This window comes from Neolamprologus multifasciatus, chromosome 1 (genome assembly GCF_963576455.1).
Source record: "Neolamprologus multifasciatus chromosome 1, fNeoMul1.2, whole genome shotgun sequence".
NCBI classification, from domain to species: Eukaryota; Metazoa; Chordata; class Actinopteri; order Cichliformes; family Cichlidae; genus Neolamprologus; species Neolamprologus multifasciatus.
The window spans coordinates 31,990,165-32,013,408 of record NC_140439.1 but is presented as its reverse complement, the minus strand read 5'-3'; the positions used below and the strand labels follow the sequence as shown (position 1 = coordinate 32,013,408).

The following is a 23,244-nucleotide window of genomic DNA, read 5'->3' as shown; positions in this document are numbered from 1 at the left end:
AACCGTGACACCAAAGTATCAAACCGAACCGTGAATTTTGTGTATCGTTGCACCCCTAATATATATTTCACAATACCTGTTTTACAGACCACACATGCACACAAACGTATTTTTAGAAGGAACTGCATCACAGCTACATCAATACAGCACTGATGAAACAAATGTTTATTGCTTTACTATTTCGAAATGCCGTCTTATTTGCAAATAAATCAGTGCAGTCCTACTTGCAGTAATACTTTATGAATCTTGAGTAACTGAAGTACTCACCATTCATACTTACACTAATTACTGTCTTGTTTGCACTATTTCTTTGTCAAGTGTAACAATTTGTATATTTACAAATGTTTTTTTAACTGACCAATAAATGAACAAATCTTTTACACAGCTGGAAATTAAAAGATTTATTTACATCAATTTCAATCCAATGTTTACAAAGAGGAACATATAAGAATATTTTTTTTAAAATCAGAAAATGTATTTTCCTTGGAGGCACAAAGATTTTAATGTAATACTGTATTATTGTAAAGTTTGTCAAGTAAAACTGACAGTGGCTAATGTACATCAGAACTTTAAACTTTACAAAAGCTTTATGTGATGCTGCTGATCTCGATTGCGTATCCGTTTCATGATTAAGATATGAGAGCCAAGAAATAAGTTGAGCTTTACTGATTACTGCTGATATTCCTCAGCAATCATATAGAAAACTTCAATGAAAGTTAATTTCGTTTCTTCAAACAACTGGACTGAAAGGTTTTGTGGAATCAGCCATAAAAGCTTCAATCTCCTCAACTGTACGAGGTACACAAGTCATCAGCTCCATGCCGTCTGCTGTGACCGCAATGTCATCTTCAATGCGAACCTACAGAAAGAAGGAACAAAGTGGTTAGTGACACATGACAATAGTCAAAAGCAGGAGACATTCAAAGATTTGAAATGAGCTGGATCAGTTACTGAAAGTTTTTTAAATATACATTTTCATTTGCTGATTTATTTTGTAGGAATACCCTAGTTTAAGAAATTTTAACTCAAACTATCAATTTGAAAAGTATTTTAGGTTGATCTGAGCTACTACACGACTTTCTTTGGAGGAATACATCCTCACATTTATTTTGCTGATTTTTCAGGATTTGTCATTAAATGGCCTTGACAGAAAATCTGTTACTCTAACATTAATTAGCATAAACATATTTGTGATCTTACTTTTCAGTTAATAGACTTTAGAAATACTTGTATGACAATCTAGGTTCTATTGTGACTTTGAACTGATCAAAAATATGACACAATACCTAAAATACCATAACATTCAATAGATCTTGCAGTGTTTAATTTACATATAAAAAGTCACAGATGGTGGGACAAGGAAAAGCACACTCTACAGACACAATTTTAGAGATAGCAGCACCTTAAATTTTAAACTGGCTGACGTTTTCATGCTTAAAGTGACATTATTCAATCTTTATAGCTTCTATCTTCAAAGTTGTACATTTGGCCTTTAGCAAATCATGAAAGAATACCAATCCTGTCAGACTGTAAACCAAGCAGAAGCTGAATTAATTTCAGTATCAGTTGGCCCTTTGTTCTGTTACCACCTTGGTCCAACATAAACAACAAAAAGAACTGTGCAAGCATACTAACCCCTCCAAAGCCACGGAAGCGAGCCAGCACTTGGTTGTTGATGAAGCAGCTCTGGGCAGGGTTAGCCAGGGCCTGGTTCAGCAGGTGGTTGATGAAGTATATGCCAGGCTCCACGGTAAGAACCATCCGTTCCTGCACCAGGCGGCCCATCCTAAGACTCTTCAATCCAGGCTCGTCAATTCGCTCGATACCCTATACAGCAGTTGACAGTAGTATTATTTCATTATTTAAATAAATGTACTTTTAAAATATGTGCAAAACTGACTAAATTGAGGTTTCTCCAACTACTGTATCTGATACCATAAATAAAGGCTATTATATTTTTTGTCAGTTTGCTCAAAGTCAAAATATTTCAGGGTTTTTCATGCAAGACTTTATGTAAAAATCATCAAAATGCTTTTTACCCAAACAAGAAGAAGAGACAGATAAGAGCCATATAACATGGAAGTTTATTAATTCATAATTTTTATATTTTCCTGTCACACTTACCAAAGTCAGTCAACAGTAATGTCATGTATCCACACACTGAGCACTGCATTCAGTGATTCCCACGCCCTCAAAGTTTAATTCTCATACTGTTGCTGTCAGCAGGGGAACATCCAGTAGTTCTACTGGAAATGCTGAGGGTTAACCAACTTCTCTATTTACATGTCAAAACTGAATATCACTACAAATTCCTCCACCACAGCGTGAAACTATCTGTGCTCAAAGTTCAGATGACATTTCATCTTCCCCTCGCTCCTGTCCTCATCCTGAACTTGTTCCTTGCAGCTTGGCCTAATTTAGTTCCTCTCTCACTTCTGCACCAATGGTCTCTTTATTTCTGAGGACACATCAATATTCCAGTAACAGAAATATTTTCGTCCTCTACTGTCTTCAGACTATGACTGTCACAGAAATAACTGCTGACTAGTTGTTGTTTTGTGTGAAATTGCAGAACACAAGTTCTGTTCTCACCTCAGGGTAACCTCCTACATCGTGCACATCAATACCCAGCAAATGTCCAAGGCCATGGGGCATGAATACAGAGCCCAGGTGGACCTTCATCATGTCCTCCACGCTGCCATGTAGGATGCCAATCTTTACAAGTTCTTCCAGGTGAACCCTGTCAGCCACGCGGTGCATGTCGGTCCACTTCACACCTTCAAAACAAGCATTTTTGTCAATGAACAACAAAGCAGTTAAAAACATAACTATGCATGTTATTTTAAAAGCTTATTAACTTTTTAGGGACTGTAATTCACAAGGGTATTATTTTCAAAGCTCCAATTGTAATGAATACTAAATAATACTTTTGTAACTACTGAAAACACTACACATGTAACCAGTTTAAAGACTTTACAGACAAGTATCCTCATGGTGATCAGTTATGATTTGTGCTTAAGAAAAACAGATTTCTATATCTGTAACATATTAATTAGTTTTTAACTCCTTTGCTGCTATGTTTCAATAGGAACAGCAGATTCAGTTTTCATGACATTTGCTCACTTTAATTTTAGTTAGGTAAAATAATATAACCTGGTCTGAGGGCAGCCATCACCGCACGTGAGGCTTTCAGGACGGCTTCGTAGATGGCCCTCTGGTCTGGAGTGAACTTGCCATTAGCTGGGAAGGAGCAGGTGATGTCCGAGGAGTAGCAATAGTACTCTCCACCCATATCAAAGAGACTGCAGGAGACAAAACAAATAAAAATGATTAGAGAATTATTAAAGAATTTATTTCCAACATGTTTTATGTTTGTGTCCCACATGCTTTTTGATAAAAAGAGATGCACAGAGATGGCAAAGTCACTAAAGGTCACAAGAAGAGTAACCTTGATGGCATTTGCGATGGTATTTGACAAAAACTGTATGCTAGGAAATGGCTCATTTAGGAGAATCTGTACACATTCTGAATTAAGATCCAGAAGAATGAGGTGGTTATAGCCCCCCCCTTCATTAACCCTTTAAGACCTACCATAGAACCAAGTCTGTCAGATCTTATATTATATTTTTACATGCTGTAGTGCCATTTTTGGGAGCATTTCAAGTTGCTATACATCAATACAACCATTATAACCCAAATTTGAATAATATGCATGCATTAAGTGCATAGTAACTACATAAATTGCAAAAAAGGGCAATAAACTACAAAAAAATTGAAAATCGTTTTTGTTTTTTTAACATATATTTCTAGTTAGAGAAATTTAAGAGGCTTATCCCTCAAAACTGTAAATACAAAAAAGTTCCACAAAATAGTTTCCCACCACAGGAAATTTAGTTTGAGTGTCTTCATAGTTTTATTTTTGAAATACACCAATTTTTATATACAGCAGGAAAAACAAAAATAAATATTGTAGCTGATAACAGATAATTGTAGCTAACAGCTGATTGGATCGGCAAAGCCTGTTTCTGGAATATTATGTTTTTGTTGCTGCAAGCGCTTTTTATGAAATTTTAGCAAAACTATATGTGGAAGGAAACCGTGACCTAGGACAAGCTGATGGCATAAGATGTAAGTACAACTCCTCCGGCTTCATATGCAAAAAAAAATTATTATGCTAGCTTATGTGGTTCCAGTTCTACCTGGATTTAAAAATAGTTATGCAAAACGGAGCGTGCCCGCTCCGACCGGCTTTCAACAACCCATCGGTACTCACCACATATCTCCATCTGTGATTGTCTTGTCATTAGGAGCGCCAGCATGACCATAATGGAGAACAGAGGAATTATTGCCACTGGTGGGAATAAACAATGCATACATTGAAGAGACAACCAGTCACAAAACATAAATAACATTATTCTTCAAAGTAGAGAATACTTTAAAGCATCAAATGGATTCCAGTCTCTTGTTTTAAACCCCTAGTTTTAACAGGAAAAACGCTTTCATCAACAGGCCACTAATCTTTACAATGTTCATGATGCATGGCCTTTAACCCAAAAGGCCAGAACATGATTAACAACATTTCAAAATCTTTCATCCATAATGATGCTGCTAGCTCACAGCTAAAGGGGGGATGTTAATACCGTTTTTTTTAATGAGCATAGTTTATTCTGGCCAACAAATCACCAGGGATACAGAAGAGATGCATGGAGCCTGCTCAACTGTGTCATATACCCTTGAAGGTACTGCAGTAGCATAGTTTCCTCCAATGTATTGCAATTTTGTCTAAAATTTAAGTATTTTCTTTCCCCCTAGGAGCGCTCAACTTAATAGAGGAACAGAGTATTTGGTGCTCTAATGCCTAGGGCTATGGTGTCAGGATCAACTGCTCGATTGTATGATCAGTATGCTACGATTGCCGGTATTAAACTCTAAAGGAAAAAAGCACTACAGCAATGGTTTTCCTTCATTCATTTTTGGCACCAGGAAGAACAGAATCAATTTGATTTCTAATACCACAAATAAAACAGGTAATGAATTGTCAATGCTCACGTTCCACAAATACAGGTGTAAGAGGTGTGGCGCATTCCTCCTTTAGTATAGCAGTAGTGCTGGAAAAGACTGCAAAGACAAAAGGAAAAAAAATCTAATTACCTGACAGGCTTCCTCTGCCCTTTTCCTGACTCTATGCTTTTTAAGAATTCATTCAGCACTCATTCTTTAATCATCACATGGCCAAACGCATCAAACAGCTTTATGAATCTCGACAGCATTGCAGACCTGTGTAGGATGTTAAACGATTCCTCTTAAATGGCCAGCACAAATGAGCATGATGGAAAGCTACTAAGACACCAAGGGTAGTGAATACTCAGACATGAAGAAAGTAAACTGAAATATTTATACCATTACATATTTCTTGTGTTAAGCACCGATATTTTGAGTACCTCAAAACTACAACCAAGCACTGAATCTGAATTGTAATCCTATACTATGTTTGTATACCAGAAGCATGCAGTGAAGCAATATGCACACTTGCCAGTTACCGAGCAACCAGTCATTACGTTACACATCATTAACAAGGCCTTCAGATTTCTTTCTACACTGGAGCTAATAATTCTAAGCAAGCAAAGAGGTGTGACATTTCTGTTTGTTCCATCTGTGTCACCAGGGTGTAATCTAAACTGATTTATTCATTCATCATCACCTGCTGCTAATTTTACACATCAAAGGTTTAACTAATCCAATATAATAATTAACAAACCAATTACATATCGTCAAACATAGTAAATGCATCAGCATAACATCTACCTAAATTAGTGTGGACTAAGTCCACTTGCTCAAAAATTCATTATCATGTAAGTAAGCAAGAGTAAGTAAAGTCTAAGGAATGCAGAGTGCTTCCATGTCTTGTCACCAAACACAAGTTTTTATGTCTTCATAATAAAAAAAAACTTGACCTCTCCATTTCATATTCTTTCTTTCCAGGTTTCACATGCTTCATGACCTATGCAAAAAAAGAAAAACAATATATGAGATTAGCAAGCTTGAAATCTATTTTCTAAATCCTTTTTAAATTCAATTCAAATTCCATCCTCCTTTATTAAAATTATCTTCAATGTCCACAGAGTGCAAGTTAAGTTTTTTTTAAAACTTATTAATGTATTTTTGTACCTGACTGCACTGTGGCAGAAATCTTTTGAATCTCTGCTGGAGGTGTGTTGGTTCCAGTTCTATCAAACTATGAAACAAACGTCCATGATCTTGTGCCATGGTTTTATCTTCCCACAATACCCCCGTGAATTTAAACACAGACAAAGCTGACTGTGTGTGATACACATGGCAGGGAAATAAAGAAACAGATGGATCTTTTCATTGCAGTAGCTAACTGCAGGGACATTACTGGATTCTAGCCAAGCTTTGTGGTAAAATAAACATTTTAACTGAGCATCAGTTTAACTGTTTTTGATAAAGTGGTTAAACATTTCTGCTGGTGTAAACAACCACTGTGTAAACACAGCATGAGTAATGGAGGCTGAAAATCACTTTGTAATGTGCACTACGAAGGGATATGCTAAGTAATTAGGTGCTCATACTGCTTATGCTAGTTAAGCATTTGGAGCTGCAAGAGCACATTAGTGTGTTTAAAGTTGTTATATTTAAAGATTATATGGATAAAGAATCAACCGGAAGTGCATCATAATTAAGTAGTTTACTTTTAGCTCAATGTATAACCAAATGTGCTTCACTTGGGTTTTTTTTTACTCTAATTTCTGATGCTGCTCTTCTTCTTTATAACACATTTAATAAATGTTCTTTATATACAAAATAGTGTATTTTGTAGAGCTGCAGTGAAGTACTACATAAAAGCATAAGGTTTTTATAAGTATGAGAGATGCTTATTTGGGAGCTTCTCTTTTTTAAACAGCACACACGCAACACTTATTGTGAGTGACTTTAAAGGACAGATAAAATTGTGAGTTTAACTGCTGCTCAGCCCCTGAAGAGGTTATTTATGTTGATAGAGTCAAATCCTGTGCAGATGTAAAGTATTGCTTTAATGTTACAGCTTATTGGTCAAATGCTACCACAGTTAACTGCTCGCCTCCAAGCTACTGGAGGAAGTTAAAATCGATAGTGTTTAAACAGTTTAATGTCTTAGAGGATCCTGAGATCATTACACCTTTGGGGGAGTTTTAAAATGTAATAAGCTTTTTGATACTTTGCGTGTTTAATTCCATGCTCTGATTTTTTTCCCCCTTCCTTTTCCTTTCGTTCCATAAATATACTACTTTCAGTTTTTAAAAATCGCCTGTTTAACTGAGAGCTAACTTACCATTTTGTGGGCTTCACTGGAAACTCTGTTGGTGTAGCGCAAGACCTCCAGCTCCATATCAGTCTTAACGACACGGCTGCAAACAGAGAAGGAGTAACCAGCTGTCTCTCTGACTAAGAAAATCACATTACACATTACAGTGGATCTACAGCCATATAGTACACAGAATATAGGCCTCAGACTAAAAGAAAACTGGTGTATTTTTCTTTAACCTGTACTTTATTTTCCAAATAAGCAAACATCCTTATTTTTATTTGAGGTAAATAGAAATTAGCTGCAATCTCAAAACTTGTAGAGACAATCAGTTTTAACTAGTTTGGAACCACCAGTAAGAGAGGTAGTAGCAATGCTGTCAATTTGCCCAGGGGGATTTTCATGGCAGCTATTTCGTGGACGATTCTTGTAGCATGCAAACTCAAAACTGGACTGATTCCATTCATTAATGTCATTATTAAGATGAGCAAGGACAGGAAGTTTGAAAAAGTACCCATATTTAGTGCAACATCTGTACTCTAGTGGCTGAAATAGTTATTTCAAATATACATTGCTAACATAGCAACAAGTGTAAGAATCACGTGTCGAGAAGCTTGTTTTAGGTAATTTTAAGGTAAGTTGTATATAAATGAGATCTGTCATTTTTTGTTATTACAGTTGATGCTTTATAAGCTACTGTTGCAGAGCTACCTATAATATGTATGTCTACAATGTGAGTCTTTCACTTGAATTAAAACTTTGCTTGCTAATTCATACCATGCTGTTCTCATGTTTTGTGTGTACCTAAGATGGCTTAGTAATGAAATGAAATAAAGATTTCTATACAAATAATCCACATAAATAATCCAATGCACTTGTAACAAACAGTAACAGTAATTAAAAGGGGAAAAAAAGAGCTGTAGTGAGACGAGTGTGCAGAGGGTTCAATCAAGCCCTGCTTCCCATGAGGTGTGCCTGAAAAGCATTCCTCCTCATTTTAGAAAATGTCAATTCATCTGGAGGGTGCAAGCTCTAATGCCAAGGACAACCAGGCAAGCACGAAGTCCATTACATCCACACAGTCTCACTTCTCAATTGAGAGGGGGAAAAAAAGAAAGAAAACGAAACAACCACAAGAAAAGCCCCCGTTTCTGATAGCAGACACACAATTACCAGACCGGGCAGCTGTAATTGCCAAGATTTGCGAGAATCTGACTGAACAAACTCTTAGGCAAAAAGTGCTTTTTCTCAAGTGGACTTTTTCAGTGACAAATTTTAATTACTTACCAGTCCACAATGACAGGGTGTAAAAGAGTGTTGTTCACTTGGAAGCTAATCCAAGAAAGAAAAGCAAAAAGAAAAGAAATTAAATGAATATGAAGCAAATGGTTACATTTCTTTTGAAACAAGTACTTGAGCCTTTTTCACAAGTATCTGGGGTTAGAGTAGGATGATAAAAATAGCAAATATATGCAGTTAAAAGAACAAAGACCAGTGCCAAGGACAATGCTATTATTAATCAATGAATAACAAGAAAATTTGTTCAATTGAATTATATTTGAAATTAGGTTAATCAGCAACAATAAGTATATGTAAAAGTTTTCTGCATACTTAGTGAAAAACAGAGAAAACCCCATCCACAAACAAAGTATAATTATGTTAATGCAAATTGAAGCCAATTAAACATACCGACTAATTCCATCAAAGGAGGCCTCACGGCAAGTGCTCCCACTATCTGTATTCTGTCCTCGCTGCAGACAAAATATCAAACAGGCAAACAAATGATCACATCACCACCGTGTGAATTCAAATGTTTATACAGCTTAGTAAATATTTTCTGGTATCTAGGAGTTCATCCATTTTTAAAAGGTAACCTTTTTCAAAAGCAGATTTGGTGCTACTATATAAGAGCTTAATTAAACAAAATTTTTATTTTTCATACAACTGAGGTGGGAGCCAACATAAAGCAGGGTACAGAGGGGTGATTAGGGTGAGGATGATTCAGCAAAATACTCCCATACCAGCAATATTCAATACTACTTAACAGAAGCTTAGTATTAGCTGTAATTGGGCAAGAATGAGTGAGACATACCAGTGTGAGGAGAACTGCTGGTTTTAGGTTGGACAGGACATTGGCTATCTGCAGGAATGCAGACAAAAACTAATTAGACATATAATAGAATGGTAGAAAAAACAAGCACAAGTTTTCCTTTGCTTTCAGGTGGCAGAATAAAGGTGACTTTGGCAGGAACCATCCTGCCTCTGTGGCTTCTCCACCAGGACGCTATGCTGCTGTAAGAACAATAAAGCCTTGGATCACTGACCTGAAAGAGCTGCTTAATAAAAAGAAAAAAAGCCTTCAGGTTTGGGGACAGGGAAGAACTGAGAAGCATGTAGCACAACCTAAGGGTGAAGCTGAGGAAACGCAAAGACTCCTACGGGAGTAAAATAAAGACAATCACTGGGTTTAAAGTGACAGACAGACAACCAGTAGGCAGCCTGGAGAGAGCAAATGAGCTAAACAATGTCTTCAACAGGTTTGGTTCACAGCCCTTTGCTGTTTCCTCCACACAAACTCTGGTCTCCACTCACCCTCACTCCCCTTCTTCTCCCCAAGTGAACTCTATGGATCAGAGTTCCTAAGGCAGCTGAAATGATGTGTGCACCAAAATGCTCTACAGTGCTAGAGGACCAGCATCAGAGCCGGAGACACCAATAAACTCAATAAACTAATTAGGAAGTCTGGCTCTATGACTGGCTGGAAAACTCACACAATCTGCTATCCATCACAGATAATCCTGACCATCCTCTGCACCACTTACTGGGCAGGCAATACAACATATCTGCCTGTCAGAAAAGTATCTGCTAAATAATAATAATATCATTAATAAAATGAAAATTCCTAAATTATTCACTCCATTGTCTTAAAACACGCTTTATCTTCAAAACCTACAATCTAGATTCTAGCAGCTCAACTTTTAGAAACTGGAATAAGACATAGTTTGAAAGGACACTCACATGAATAGTGTCTGAACAGTTTTAATGGCAATGTGAGGAAATCATTCTCATTCTCAACTGTAAATTTAAAACATGAAAACATTTACCCTGTATATAGTGATGATGCATAGAGGATCTGCTCATGGTTAGAAATGCATCTATTATTTAAAAGTTAAAAAAAATATCGAAACAGAACACAACAGAATCATGAAAATGCCAGATACTATTAAAACACAAATTCAACAATTTAAAGGTGATTTGTGTGCATTTAAAGTAGGGTAGTGCAGTGAAAAGTGTGTGTGTGTGTGTGTGTGTGTGCATCAATACCTCCCATGTCTGAGTGCTGCCTAAAATATTCATGACCTGATTTGGATAAGAAAGAAGTATTGTTCTCTTTTTGGTTCTTCTGTAGGCAGCATTGCCATCTGAATGCTGAACACCACCAACTGCTTCTTTGTCTTTCTAGATGTCAGCCTTGGGTATTTGTAGGTAGTCATGCGTTTATGTTTATTATTTTTTTCTAATTTTACCTACTGTGTTAAGCTGGTGTTGATTGATGGAAAAATTGGCAGATGACTTGCATCTTAACCTGAGACTAATTAGGATATCTAACACCTCAAGCAGGTGCAGATATGTTAAAATACCTGAAATATCATCTGAAGTATGAATCATCACTTGGACAAAATGTAAACATGGAAATTACTGTATAATTATGTGATTGTTTAAATGCCAACCTCTTAGCATTTTCTGGCTAGTGAACACTCTTATATTGTAGTCTGAATATATTTTATGATTTGTTAACATGAACACCTCCAGAATAGCTCTGGTGCTGTCAATCCACCAGTACAGCTCCCCTGGGAATCTGCTGTCAACACTGATAAACATAACCGTTTTTCTAGTCTCTCAAAACATGCAATTACAAAGAGCCTTAACTTAAGTGCATTCCTCACACTGGGCTGTTAAATGAAGCAAACAGAAGTGCAGGTTACAAATTTAAATAATAAAATTCAAAATGAAGCCCCCCTAAGAGTGTGGGTGGTTTGGCTCTTTCTCAGTTATGCATTTTAATGAACTGTTGTACCAAATGGATTATCAGTGTAATGCTCCATGTGCTTTGGGGGAGCCAAAAGCACTGTCCACATTTTCTCAGGTTAAGGACTATCCTCTGAGATTTTCCACCGTCTCACACAAATAACCTTAGTTCTATCGTCCTATTATATGCAAATACAAACAGGTCTCAGAAATCATTTCAAACCTTTCCATGAATATTCTATTATAATTTCAATAACTAACTATAAATCAAATAAGACCTGCACTAAAAATCTATTTGGTACACCTCTTGTAGGTTGTCGATAGGGGTTTAGCCAAGATGTGCAACTAGCATAGTGACGATTCTTCTTTAAAAAAAAAAAAAATATCTGTTTTAAAACACATAGCACAATTTCAAAAGTTACCCCTTCTTACTTGTAGCTCAGAGCAAGAGATGGCTTACATCAGAGGCATTCTCACTACTGAAAATACTGTTTAATTTAGGCTCAGATGGTGTCTAGGTAGCATGCAGGAGGCAGGATGCATAAAGGCCACCTGCTACTTGTGAATACACCTGTCTATTACCTGCGCTTTTCACACATCAGTATAATTATACGTCACACTGACTTTGTACCAGGGAGCTGAAAGGTTAGACTGTTTAATCAAAGTCCTTCTAAAAGCAAGGCTCGCTATTCATCTTGAAATGGCTCTAGGAACTTATGTGGCCAGTAATTTTGAAGCATTATGTAAATTAACTTTAATTCTAATAGTTGTCAGGGTATGTATAAAATCACCAGTAAAATCTGATCAAATGTTCTTAAAGGGTTTAGTGCTTTTGCCCCAGCATAAGGTTTCAGTATTTTCTTCCCCTGGGAAGTTACACGTGTATCGCTGCCTTTGGTCTCACAGAATTCTTCAATAAATTTGAATTCAAGATTCTTTGACTTTTCTCACTTGTAACCGTTTCTAGTTTCACGAGTGAGCCAACTGCACCTTTGCTGGGTAATCACTATAAAAGCTCAGAGCTGCAACGTATGTGAGGAAAACGGCACTAATGTCCTTTGATCCTGGTCATGGCTTTATCAATTAACATTACAGATCAGCTACCATACAGAAAAACAGATCACACCAGAGAGGCTGAGCTATAAAGACCAACACTGACAGACTTACATCACAGGTGTGGTGCACCTCATCAACAGCATACTTCTCCTTGAAGTGCTCTTTGGGAAAGATCCTGTCAATAAACGGAAAACATAAAACTGATGAAAACAAGTGCACTAGACAAACCATACACATAAAATCAGACGAATTTTCAAAGGCTTGTCTCTTAAAACATTACTGATGGGCTATGTTACAACACACTAGCAGAAGTGCAGTATTGAGGACAGAGTTCAGAGAGGAAAGAAACTGAGCATAACCTAGAACATTAATTGCTGATCACGTTACTTTTGAGTGAATTTTTTTTCTTAAAGAGTCATATGACAAAAGATGCTTTTAGGTTTCTAGATTAGGGAAGTGAGCATGACCATGTGAGATGGTCAGTATCGGTTATGGTGTCCAGAGTTTTCAATGATCGTCTTATACACAACCAAACAATACTATGGACAGTGTTGGGAAGGTTACTTTTAAAATGTATTCCATTACAGAATACAGAATACATGCCCCAAAATGTATTCTGTAACGTATTCCGTTACGTTACTCAATGAGAGTAACGTATTCTGAATACTTTGAATTACTTAATATATTATCATGCTGTTTACAACTACATGAATGTACTATTGCTGTGATTTATTACTGTTACTGAAGGTCCGCGGCTCCGAACCGTAGTAAAGGACCTCTGGCTAATATGGTGGGTTCTGTGTCGGGCTCGTAGCCGAAAACTAGCTTTACTTTGTTGTCTGGGTCAACTTTGCTAGCAAGAGGCAGAGAGAGGCGTTGGAAGGCTGCTCCAACGGAACTTATTGTTTTTGGAGGAAAACACGAACACGGTGTACAGTCGAGTCTTAATAGCTTACTTACAACTGGGCTCGTCAGGCACTCTTCTTGGCTGCAGTGGTTATTATTATATTTACATGCTTCCAGCTCCCGTTTTTGCTCGATGACAGCTCGTACTTTTCCTTTTTCTCCCTCCCTCGCTCACAGACACATAACGTGTATGGCAGTCCATTCTCCCTGCAGCACGGACTACACTGCCTATGATGCTACATTCTTTAGAGCTATACCGGTAGCATTCTGCCTATTAGCTTAGCACAACAACAACAAAAAGGCCTCTCTCACCCAGAAACACACAGAGAGAGAGCGTCACCCTGTAACCATGGCAACCGTAACGCTGCCACCTGGAACAACAGAGCGTAGCTGTCAAACAAAACCCAAACAGTCCTGACCCGCCACAATATGAAACAGGGAAGTACCGCCGTGTAATCCATTTATTTCAACAAAGTAACTGTATTCTAAATACCACCTTTTTAAACGGTAACTGTAACGGAATACAGTTACTCATATTTTGTATTTTAAATACGTAACGGCGGTAGATGTATTCCGTTACTCCCCAACACTGACTATGGATAAATAAATAAATGTAGTTTAACTGAACAATTTATTCTGTAGTGAGTGAGTGATCTTGATATTATAGGGCAGCACTGCTATAGTCCAAATCACTAAGGCTGAGGAGGTCTATGTATTTATAAAATGATTATATATTATATTGCATTTGCCAATAAATAAAATACACAATTAAATACACAAGGTTTAAAAGCTGATAACATAACTGTCAGCCCTTCCTTGAAGGTATAGCTCACTGCTATGTTCTAGCGGATGCTGATGTTGGCCTTGTACACTGCTCTTTGAGGATTAGTGTGACTCACTCTCCCATCCAAGTAGCATAGCTCTCGGGCAGTTTAGGAACAAAAAGAATGGATTTCCCAGAGTCCACATCAATGGCTCCGTAGCAGTCAGCCTCAGTCACTCCAAAAGCCCAGTGGAAGAAAGACTCCTGTACAAACCAAGAATCAGTGACAGGATTAATGAACTAGCTTTGTTCAGATTATTTCATGGGAAATATAAGAGCTTTCCTTTGTCCAGCCAGTTAGGTCAAGTGACATCAAAAGTAAACCTTCAATATTCTGACTGATTTCTGTTCAAACAAATAACAGTATTGAGTTTGTGTTGTAGAAGAATTATATTCAAGACAAAAAATGCAAGTAAGTTTTTTCTATGCAGTGTACAGGTTGTCCAAGATATCTGTGGCAGGGTGTAGAGAATATGCCAACAAGAAATGTTGAAACCTGACTTTGTCCAGGTCAGGTGTTTGTGCACTCAAATTGAATACACTGATTGTTCAGACAAAATGAACTACAGCTATTGATTATTTTAGAAATTAAGTTTAGATTAATTGAGTAATCTGATAAGAATACTTCTGTTTTTATTAATAAGCAATAATAAAGATTCAAAAGCAAAAAAATAATGATGATGCACAGAGATGTGGTGCAGAATATGCCGTTTGTCATTTGTTTGAAGCCAGCTCACCTCCTGCAACCACTTTTCCGAGAATACGCGCTTCTTTTGTGGTTCGGACTCCTTCTGACATTTCTTTGGAGGTGGAGGAACACCAAAGTAATTGCTTAAAGGAGCTTCTTCGACATCTTTAAGAGTCCTAAACAAATGTCTAACCTCCTCCAGAAAATCTCATGTACGCAAACGCGCATTGCAACTTTTTATCTGGTGCGTGTCTTTTATTTTGGCAGCCTATGCGCACCTGCAGACCACTTATGTGCACCCATGGTTATTAACTTATGTTAATAATAATAATAATTCAGTGACCAGCCTAACAGCACCAGGTCAGTGGCTCAGAGTTTTATTACATTTTAATTAATAGAATTTATTGAACTAAATATGGCATAGTACACCCTATGTCCCCCTTTTAGACTCACCCCTTACTTTCTAAGGCGTCATTTCAATAGAAAGTGGGATTGCTGTAGTCAGCCTTAAGCAAGCTGCCTGACTAAAAAATAGTGTCAGACTAAGATGCATATTTATGCTTTTAATGTAAAATTATTGTAAAGCTTGGTTGTATATTTGCTGCTGTGTAAAATTCAACTCAAATTTTTAAAAAACAAGCAGCTTTAAAAACAACTCACATTGGCCAACGTGCTGTGAAAAGAAAAATAAATCACAATAAATAATGGAATAGATAAGTAATAAGTAAAATACATGTTAATAGGTGCTAAACATGTGCAGTTGTGGCTAAACAAGACCTGCTGGTGGACGGAAGGAGCTAAAAAGTCATCAGATTTGTGCTTGTGGTTTGATGAAGATCTGATGAAGAACGTTTTTAGGGCAATCCTGCTGTTTTAGACCTTAAAAACACACTTTAACTCTTAACACCTGGGTAGACTCTACATTAAACTACGACAGCATCATCTTCCCTACTTTTTGTGGAGAAAATTGGGGGTCGTTTGGGCTTAATGTTGTAATACTTTTTCTTCACACGCAAACTCCTAAATATGTTTCTGTTGCAGTTCTGTTTTTGTGTGAGAGAAACGTTCATGCTTACACTGATTAAACAAAGCATTGAAGCAAAGAATTTCCCTCTGCAGCTCTACAATAAAGAGCAAACTCACTGATAGACTGGGCTCCTTTAACGAATGAATAAATACACTACCAATACATGTACCTACCTGTCTGAAGAGGACGTCTGTGTCCGTGCAGTACCTCTGCGTCTGTTCTCCTCCCTGCAGCACTACTACTGACTTTGGCACCACACCATCTTTGGCTTTCAGCCCCTGGCACAGTCGCCGTCGGTTCTCGGCAAAAAGGGCAGCAGACACCCTCAGGGTATCATTACCCAGCCAGTAGACAGGTCTGAAAGGACAGGAAGACAAAATATCTCAACGTGGCTCAGGGTGGAGTAGTGGCTGGAGAAAATGATGCATAGTTGGAGTCAAAATTAGAACTGTCTTGTATCAGCGAGCACAAGACTGCAAACACAATTACTAAACTTACCACACTGTTTGCATCATTCAGTTATTCTCTCATATCCTGATATTTATATAGCAAAAATGAATTGTCATGATTCACACAGTTAATGTTGTACCACTGTGGTAGTACACAGTGGAGTCATATGTCCCAAATCTGTCTATAATTGCAGTGCAAATGATCAATTCTCAATTAATGTTAGGGCAAACTAGCAGCGCTCAGACAGAACATCAAAACCCTGCCTAATACTGTGCCGGCCTCCTTGTGTCAGCAAAAGTGGCCTGAACCATCAAAACATGGACTTTGCTATTGGGCCCTACAGATTGTGGTGTTGGAACTTTAATATTGTGGTTGAGTGATGAAGATTTTATCTAATAATACTTCACAGTCACTATAAAAAAAAAAGATTTATTCCAGAATAAATACCAGGAGTAGATGACCTGTCGTGTTTTTAGTTCTACCTGGGAGCAATCCTCAAGATTTGCTCAGTACTATCAAACTTTTAAAGAGAGAGGTGAACCTTTGCCCGAGCTCCCTTTGGGGGAAGAGTTAAGACATAAGCTACAGACAGATAGACAGCCTTGTAAGTGATAGGTCTTGGGTATAAATCTTGGTCTCTGGCCGTAGCTTGGCTGATAAGATTAAAAACCCAACATATCTGTACCAAAGGTTAATCTGTAACTTCCTAGAATTTAATGGCTGATGGCTTTCAGTATCATTCACGGTTCACGGAGTTTACTGGCTAAGGTGTGTACGTGCAAAAAATAGAGCCACTTCTATTTTTGAGCAAGGCAGATAAAATCTATGTAACTGGAAGCCAACTATTCCACCCAACAAAAGCTCAGAAATAAGAATACCTTGTATAGTACAACTGTATCAATAACTTAAGATTAGAAAACCCTAATTTTGCGGGCAAAATTTCTATTGTTGTGCTAGATTACATAATACTGTGAGGTGTCTCATCTGTTTGTTCCACACTCTGACAATTGCCTGGGACGCTCTAGCAGAGATAACTTTATATGTGCTGACTGCAGACTTTTTCATGATTACCACAGCAGATTATTTTATTGTTTTATAATGGTTAATAAGTCAATCTGGGTTGTTTCACAATTGCAAGAAAATTGACCTTTGTTGAGATCAGCATAATACTACAGGGTGTACAAACTCGGAACAAGAAGACTGAAATTTAAGAATTAAAATGAACAGTTTTAACCAATTTATTGCAATAAAATGAAAAAAACTAAAGTAATTCAAAACTTGGTTTTCCATTTTGCTGGAATTCACAGCGTTTGTTATACAGCCCTTGAGGACAACTTTTAATTTACTATATATAGTTACTTTATATCTAACATTCTAAAGCAATGCACGGTTAAAGTTGCAGACTTGTGTACAACTTTTCAAGGTACACTTGTCCCAGTTCTCCTGTGGTTTTTAGGCTGTCTCTGTGTCTTCCGTTTAATCACGTGGCTCCTTGAGCTCAGATAATGTTCCCCTTCTATGTAGTTATACCCTGAAATATTTAGTAACTTTTTGGATTATTTTCCAATTTTGATACTGATTTTAAAACACACACAAATCCATGCAGTAAAGCAAAAGTGCGTCACAATATTACAGACAATAGCGAAAACGTAGCTGCAAGCATTAATAGTTAGGAAGTCCCATATTTCACTAAAATAACGGGTACTTATCGCGCAGTTTGACAGTTAACAAAGGGTGTTTTTTAGCTGGCAACATATATCGCGAATACGTAAGTGAAACATGCATGCAGCAAAGCAGGTTACACTAACACCACTCTATTAATTATTAGGCGTATAATAAATACATATTCATCAGTCAATCACAACTTACTGCGCTGCTGCAGCCATGATATTGCCAAGTGTCCGACGAATGTCACGTGGGGAGAGGAGTCACGTGAGTTTTACGTGGAGACATCAGCTGACGTGGCATGTTGTTGCATTCACGTATTCAGGAAATACGAGCACCAGCAGTCAGTGAAGTAGAATTTCAGTCTTGGTTTAAACGTTTACGCCCCGTAGTACAAAAACACATTACCTTAAAGACATAAAAGAAAGTCCTAAGAAGAGTCTTTATAAATGGGTCACTTCTCAAAATACTACTGTTTGTTTGATAACGTTCTGATTAGGCATCATATACGGCTCTTTAATTGTGTTTCATAGCCTAACCTCATCAAATATTGTGTTGTTTATTTGTGGCATCTTTTTGTGTGTTCAGTAGGATGAAGTGCAGCTGAGTTGAATTCAGGTGACTGACTTTGATACATATATTATATTTCTTTGTTTTAAGATGCTTTCGTGATCTATACACCTAAAATTAATCCTATATCTTGTCATTGATCCCCGAATAAACAACATTAATTTACCTGCAGATGAAAATTACTAATCAGTAATGTACATTTTTTTGTGCATGACCGTTAACAAACAAAAAAATAAAACCATGCTGGATAATTGGATATAGTTACAATTATTTAATATTATTATCATTATTATTAATAATATTTTTTTGTAGTGTGCTCTATTTGTTTAAGCTATAAGTGCTGCCATACATTACATGGAAGAGGCATGGTGCAATTAAGACACCTGACCACACACTGACAGTAATACTAAGATTCTGCTTTCGTTTCTTCAACTTTTTTCTGTGCATAGTGTGCTGAGGAAGTGAAATTATCTACTGTCATGAATATAAATGAGCTCACACTAAGAGAATTAGAATCTACATAATCTGTAACCTACTGGGAACAAATGTGTTTATACTTAACGTGCACATGTGGCAGAACACTATCATTTAATTATTTGCTCATAAATGTGTTGCCAAAAGTTTTTTACATTTTTTTAATCATAACTAGTGTACAAAACCTCATTGTTTACAAGTTAGAACTTAATTTACCAACAGCCCAAAGGTTAAGAAACTCACCAAACACTCATAGTAGCTTCAGTTCAAACAAAGTGTGAGAGAATATCTGCTTTTTTACCAATGTATTCTGTGTATATGTTGACTTTTACATGCACTCAGCCTTCAAATAAACGCCCTCCGTTATATACATTTTACTTTTAGTTTACAGGAGAAAAAGGTTTAGCTACTATACATGAGATGTTGTTCATATCAAAATCCTAGTGTTCTCACAACAAAGTGAGATGAGGACACATAAAAACCTGGAAACATACAATATATTTCTTTTTGATTTCATTTTGCATGGAAGCATTTACAGCAGAAACAGTAGGGGGAGATGCAACTCTCTTTTAATACAATGCAGGGGGAGTTTGAAAAATAATTAATCATCACGAGTTACTGCAGATACATGATGCGAATAACGGCAAACAATGTGTCATGGAAGACAGCATCCAGAACTAGATGACAGACTGTCAAGAGAGTTGACACACCACATGAAGCATGAACAGCTTTCACTGAGATGAAAGTTAGATGTCTGACGATAGGTTAACAAGACATTATGACTCATGTCTCTTTTTCTTGAGAAAGAAAGTTTTGAATAGCTTTATAAATGCACACACAATCAGGGCAGATAAAAGTCATTCCTCTTTATTCTTTGTTGAGTTAGTCGGGGTCATTTATAGGTGGGATAGAGAGAATGGAGCTGAGTAGTCATTGCTTTAAGTATTTGGAAATGTCATTTGGAAATGTCTAAACTCCTCTAAAAGTTTTCAAATTATTTGGACTCTTAAAAAGAACACTTATTTAGATTTCATGATATTATTAATAAGACTCATAACCTTTCCACTACTTTTTCTCCCGCTGTGGTTTCTAAACTAAATGAGGCCATTGCTCTCAATATATTGAGCCTAATTTTAGCTTAAGTCGGGTCCATATTTGACAGCGACCCAATATTTGTAATCCACAATGGATTTGAAATGAAGCAATACAGGTATGACTGAAAGCACAGGCTTTAATTCAGCTTTAATTCGTATGGTTTTTGCAAAAAATATGGTGTTAACTACTGAGGAATTACAACCATTTGTCCTGGATTAATTTACGGATTACTTTTCATTCTTATTGTTTATTTGTGGCATCTTTTTGTGTGTTCAGTAACTCAAGCTTGAAGTGCAGCTGAGTTGAATTCAGGTGACTGACTTTGATACATATATTATATTTCTTTGTTTTAAGATGCTTTCGTGATCTATACACCTAAAATTAATCCTATATCTTGTCATCGATCCCTGAATAAACAACATTAATTTAGTACTACTTTCAGTTATGCATTTTCATATGATAACACTGCCTTCCAAAGCAGATGAGGTGTTATGCTTATGACCAGGAGCCTTTTGTCTCAACCTTCTTACTCATCATTCTGGTAAAATACAATATTTCAAGAATCTTCTTTCAGGACTGAGCAGACTTCTACCAAAGTCTAATATGGCCTTTTCAGTGCTACCACTGGTTTACATCTTGAGATAAACCATCTTTTTCTACATTCATGAAGACATCTGTTGATTTTACACTTTGTCATTGATGTGCCTATTTTAATGAGAAAAAAAAAACAACTAAAAAAAATTAATAAATCAATAATCAACAATAATTAAAAATAACCAATAGTCAGAAATCCCCCAGTCCCTCATTTGAAGTTTTTCCATGCTCCTCTATGCCTTTTGGTGTTGCTGAGCTTTCTTTTACTTTAATAATTAACTTCTGACACTTTCTGCTATACAGTATCCCTCTAATGAGTCTCCTTGCCTTTGTTACTTCATTGACAGGTTTTTCTACTATGTATAAGTTTTTAATACTTCAGCTCCTGACTTTTTTTTATCACCTAATTGTTCATAAAGTTATGTGGAAACAGCCTGGCCATGAAGCTTCTTATCAGTCAATAGCCCTTTATGTAGTACCCCCAGTTTTTGGGTCTATGAAAGTAGAGGTACTACTTGTTGTTATTGTTGGGTTTTTTTAAATCTAAAGCTAAAAGATTACTCTTCCTTCACAACCTGGTTGCTTCATTTCAAATCGATTATGGTGTGCATAGAGGAAAACAAATAGTGAAAATTATGTTAATGTCCTGTTCTATCCAGTACTCATTATATTCATATGCATACACTCGGTACTTTCAAAAGGTCAGAGTAAAATCCAATTTTTTTAATTCTTTACAATCTATTTACAAAAAATGTCAGATTGGTTCTTAGAATAATCGTAGGCTTGTGTCAAATTCTGTCCTGTTCCACACACATAATGTTGGAAGTGTTTTTGCCACTAGTACAAAGGATGGCTTTAGGACACAGGCATCAAGCCACCACTGTCACTAGGGACTAAGCGCCAATTCCCCTGCATCCTAAATTTTATCTGTCGCACCAGCTGTAAGTTGTGCTGATGCAGCTGAATTGCTTGACTTTGAACTCCAAACTTTGCTCCTTGCAGGCTTTGGACATTTGCAATGGGTGGCAGGGCATCTTCAAAAATACTAGACTATTAATTAAAAAGAAAGCAGTGTGGCTGTGATCACAGACTTTTGTAATATGAAGGGTATAATAGTAGATAAAAGGTAAATGAATGGTTATTTAAACCAAAAGAAAAGAAAAATATATAGACAGTGATATTTTATAACCAAAAAGTCAGAAATACCTACTCAGACAGTAAATAAGGGTTGTCCTCCATCCTTCAGTGATTAGTTTCCCTGAGCAAGGTATTTAAACCTTAACGAGCAAGACTGAGATTGATGAGGGCAGCTCACAGATGCAAAAGCGTGTATTTGTCCTTATTAAACATATCCCCTCACAGATCATTTCTACAAATTTGCTGTTCTTGCCTCATTAAATAAAGCCTAAAAAGTTTATTTTTTGCATCCAAGATTTAATCCACAGTGAGTTGGAGGGCAAGTCCACTTCAGTGGATGCAGAGGCAAAATGCCAATGATGCTTCTCTCTTGTCCAGGCTAACAAAGTATGACCATGAACATTTTTTCTGTTAACATTTTAACAAAATTTTATGTCTTGGCGCTAGCATCTATTATAAATGTAGTTACATTCAATTCAATATTATTAAACTGCAGACCTTATATCAATAGGATCATTTTCATACTCCAAAAACTGAGCAGAATTTTTTTTTTTCTCTTACAACTGCCAGTCTTATAATAATGCTTCCATCAGTTAAGCAGATACTAAGAGTGTGGTGCCAAGCACTATTCATTTAAATGATTTACTCTCTTCAGATTACCAGAAGAGGGTTTAATTAAAGCAAAAAAAGCTCTCTGCAGGCAGATGGACTCTGATGAGTAGGTTCTTGTTGTACTACCCTCTGATGAGAACGTCTTAGACATATGTACATTATGTGAAACCATACAATACAAGGCCCATACGGACTTGAATCACATTTGAAATATGTTTAACTTCTGTCAAAGCTTGTTTATATTAAACTAATGATTGTGCCAACAGTCTTAGCACAGTGCTACATGCTCATATTAAATATGGCCAAATTTCAAATAATGCAAAATACCTGTATTAAAAAGAGGCGATATCTCTAATATGGTCATCAACAAAAATAATAATTTACCAGGGATTACCGAGCATTGCACACTGAATAACTAAATTAGGATTACTGAATTGAGCAGTAGTTAATGAAGCGTGGATGGCAGGGCTGGACTGGGACAAAAAATCGGCCCGGGCATTTTGACTAGAGACCGGCCCACCAAAAATGTGACGTCATTCAGGGGTAAAACCGCAAAGAATTCTGGGAACTTGTGGCAAGAGGTACTAGCGCACGCAGGCTTTCAATTGAACTCAGTTACACAGCGATAAAAAGAAACACAAAAAATGGCAAGAAGCTGTTGTATTATTAACTGCAATAGCCGGCGGCCGCCTCGGGTCTCTCCTCCTCTTGCCTCCCCTTTCCCTTATCCACCTGCTGGCCTCCACCACTTGCTGATGTTGCTAAATCTGTGGAAGCGATGCCATAGCTACCACCAAACAATTCAGTTATTTTTA

The 23,244-nt window shown here is 36.9% G+C and overlaps 1 protein-coding gene across 1 annotated transcript; it reads right to left on the bottom strand.

Annotated features, from left to right (window-relative positions):
* Positions 1 to 375: 375 nt before the first annotated feature.
* pepd (peptidase D) lies at positions 376 to 18,282 on the bottom strand. The gene is made up of 15 exons (XM_085161032.1): positions 18,152 to 18,282; positions 16,006 to 16,189; positions 14,194 to 14,321; positions 12,500 to 12,563; positions 9,396 to 9,443; positions 8,993 to 9,054; positions 8,591 to 8,635; positions 7,331 to 7,406; positions 5,955 to 6,001; positions 5,050 to 5,118; positions 4,274 to 4,351; positions 3,154 to 3,302; positions 2,593 to 2,777; positions 1,636 to 1,827; positions 376 to 859 (listed from the first exon to the last, which is right to left on the bottom strand). Exons 1-15 carry the CDS (start codon positions 18,166 to 18,168, stop codon positions 731 to 733), a joined length of 1,473 nt encoding a protein of 490 aa, XP_085017158.1. The 5' UTR covers positions 18,169 to 18,282; the 3' UTR covers positions 376 to 730.
* Between the last annotated feature and the right edge of the window lie 4,962 nt (positions 18,283 to 23,244).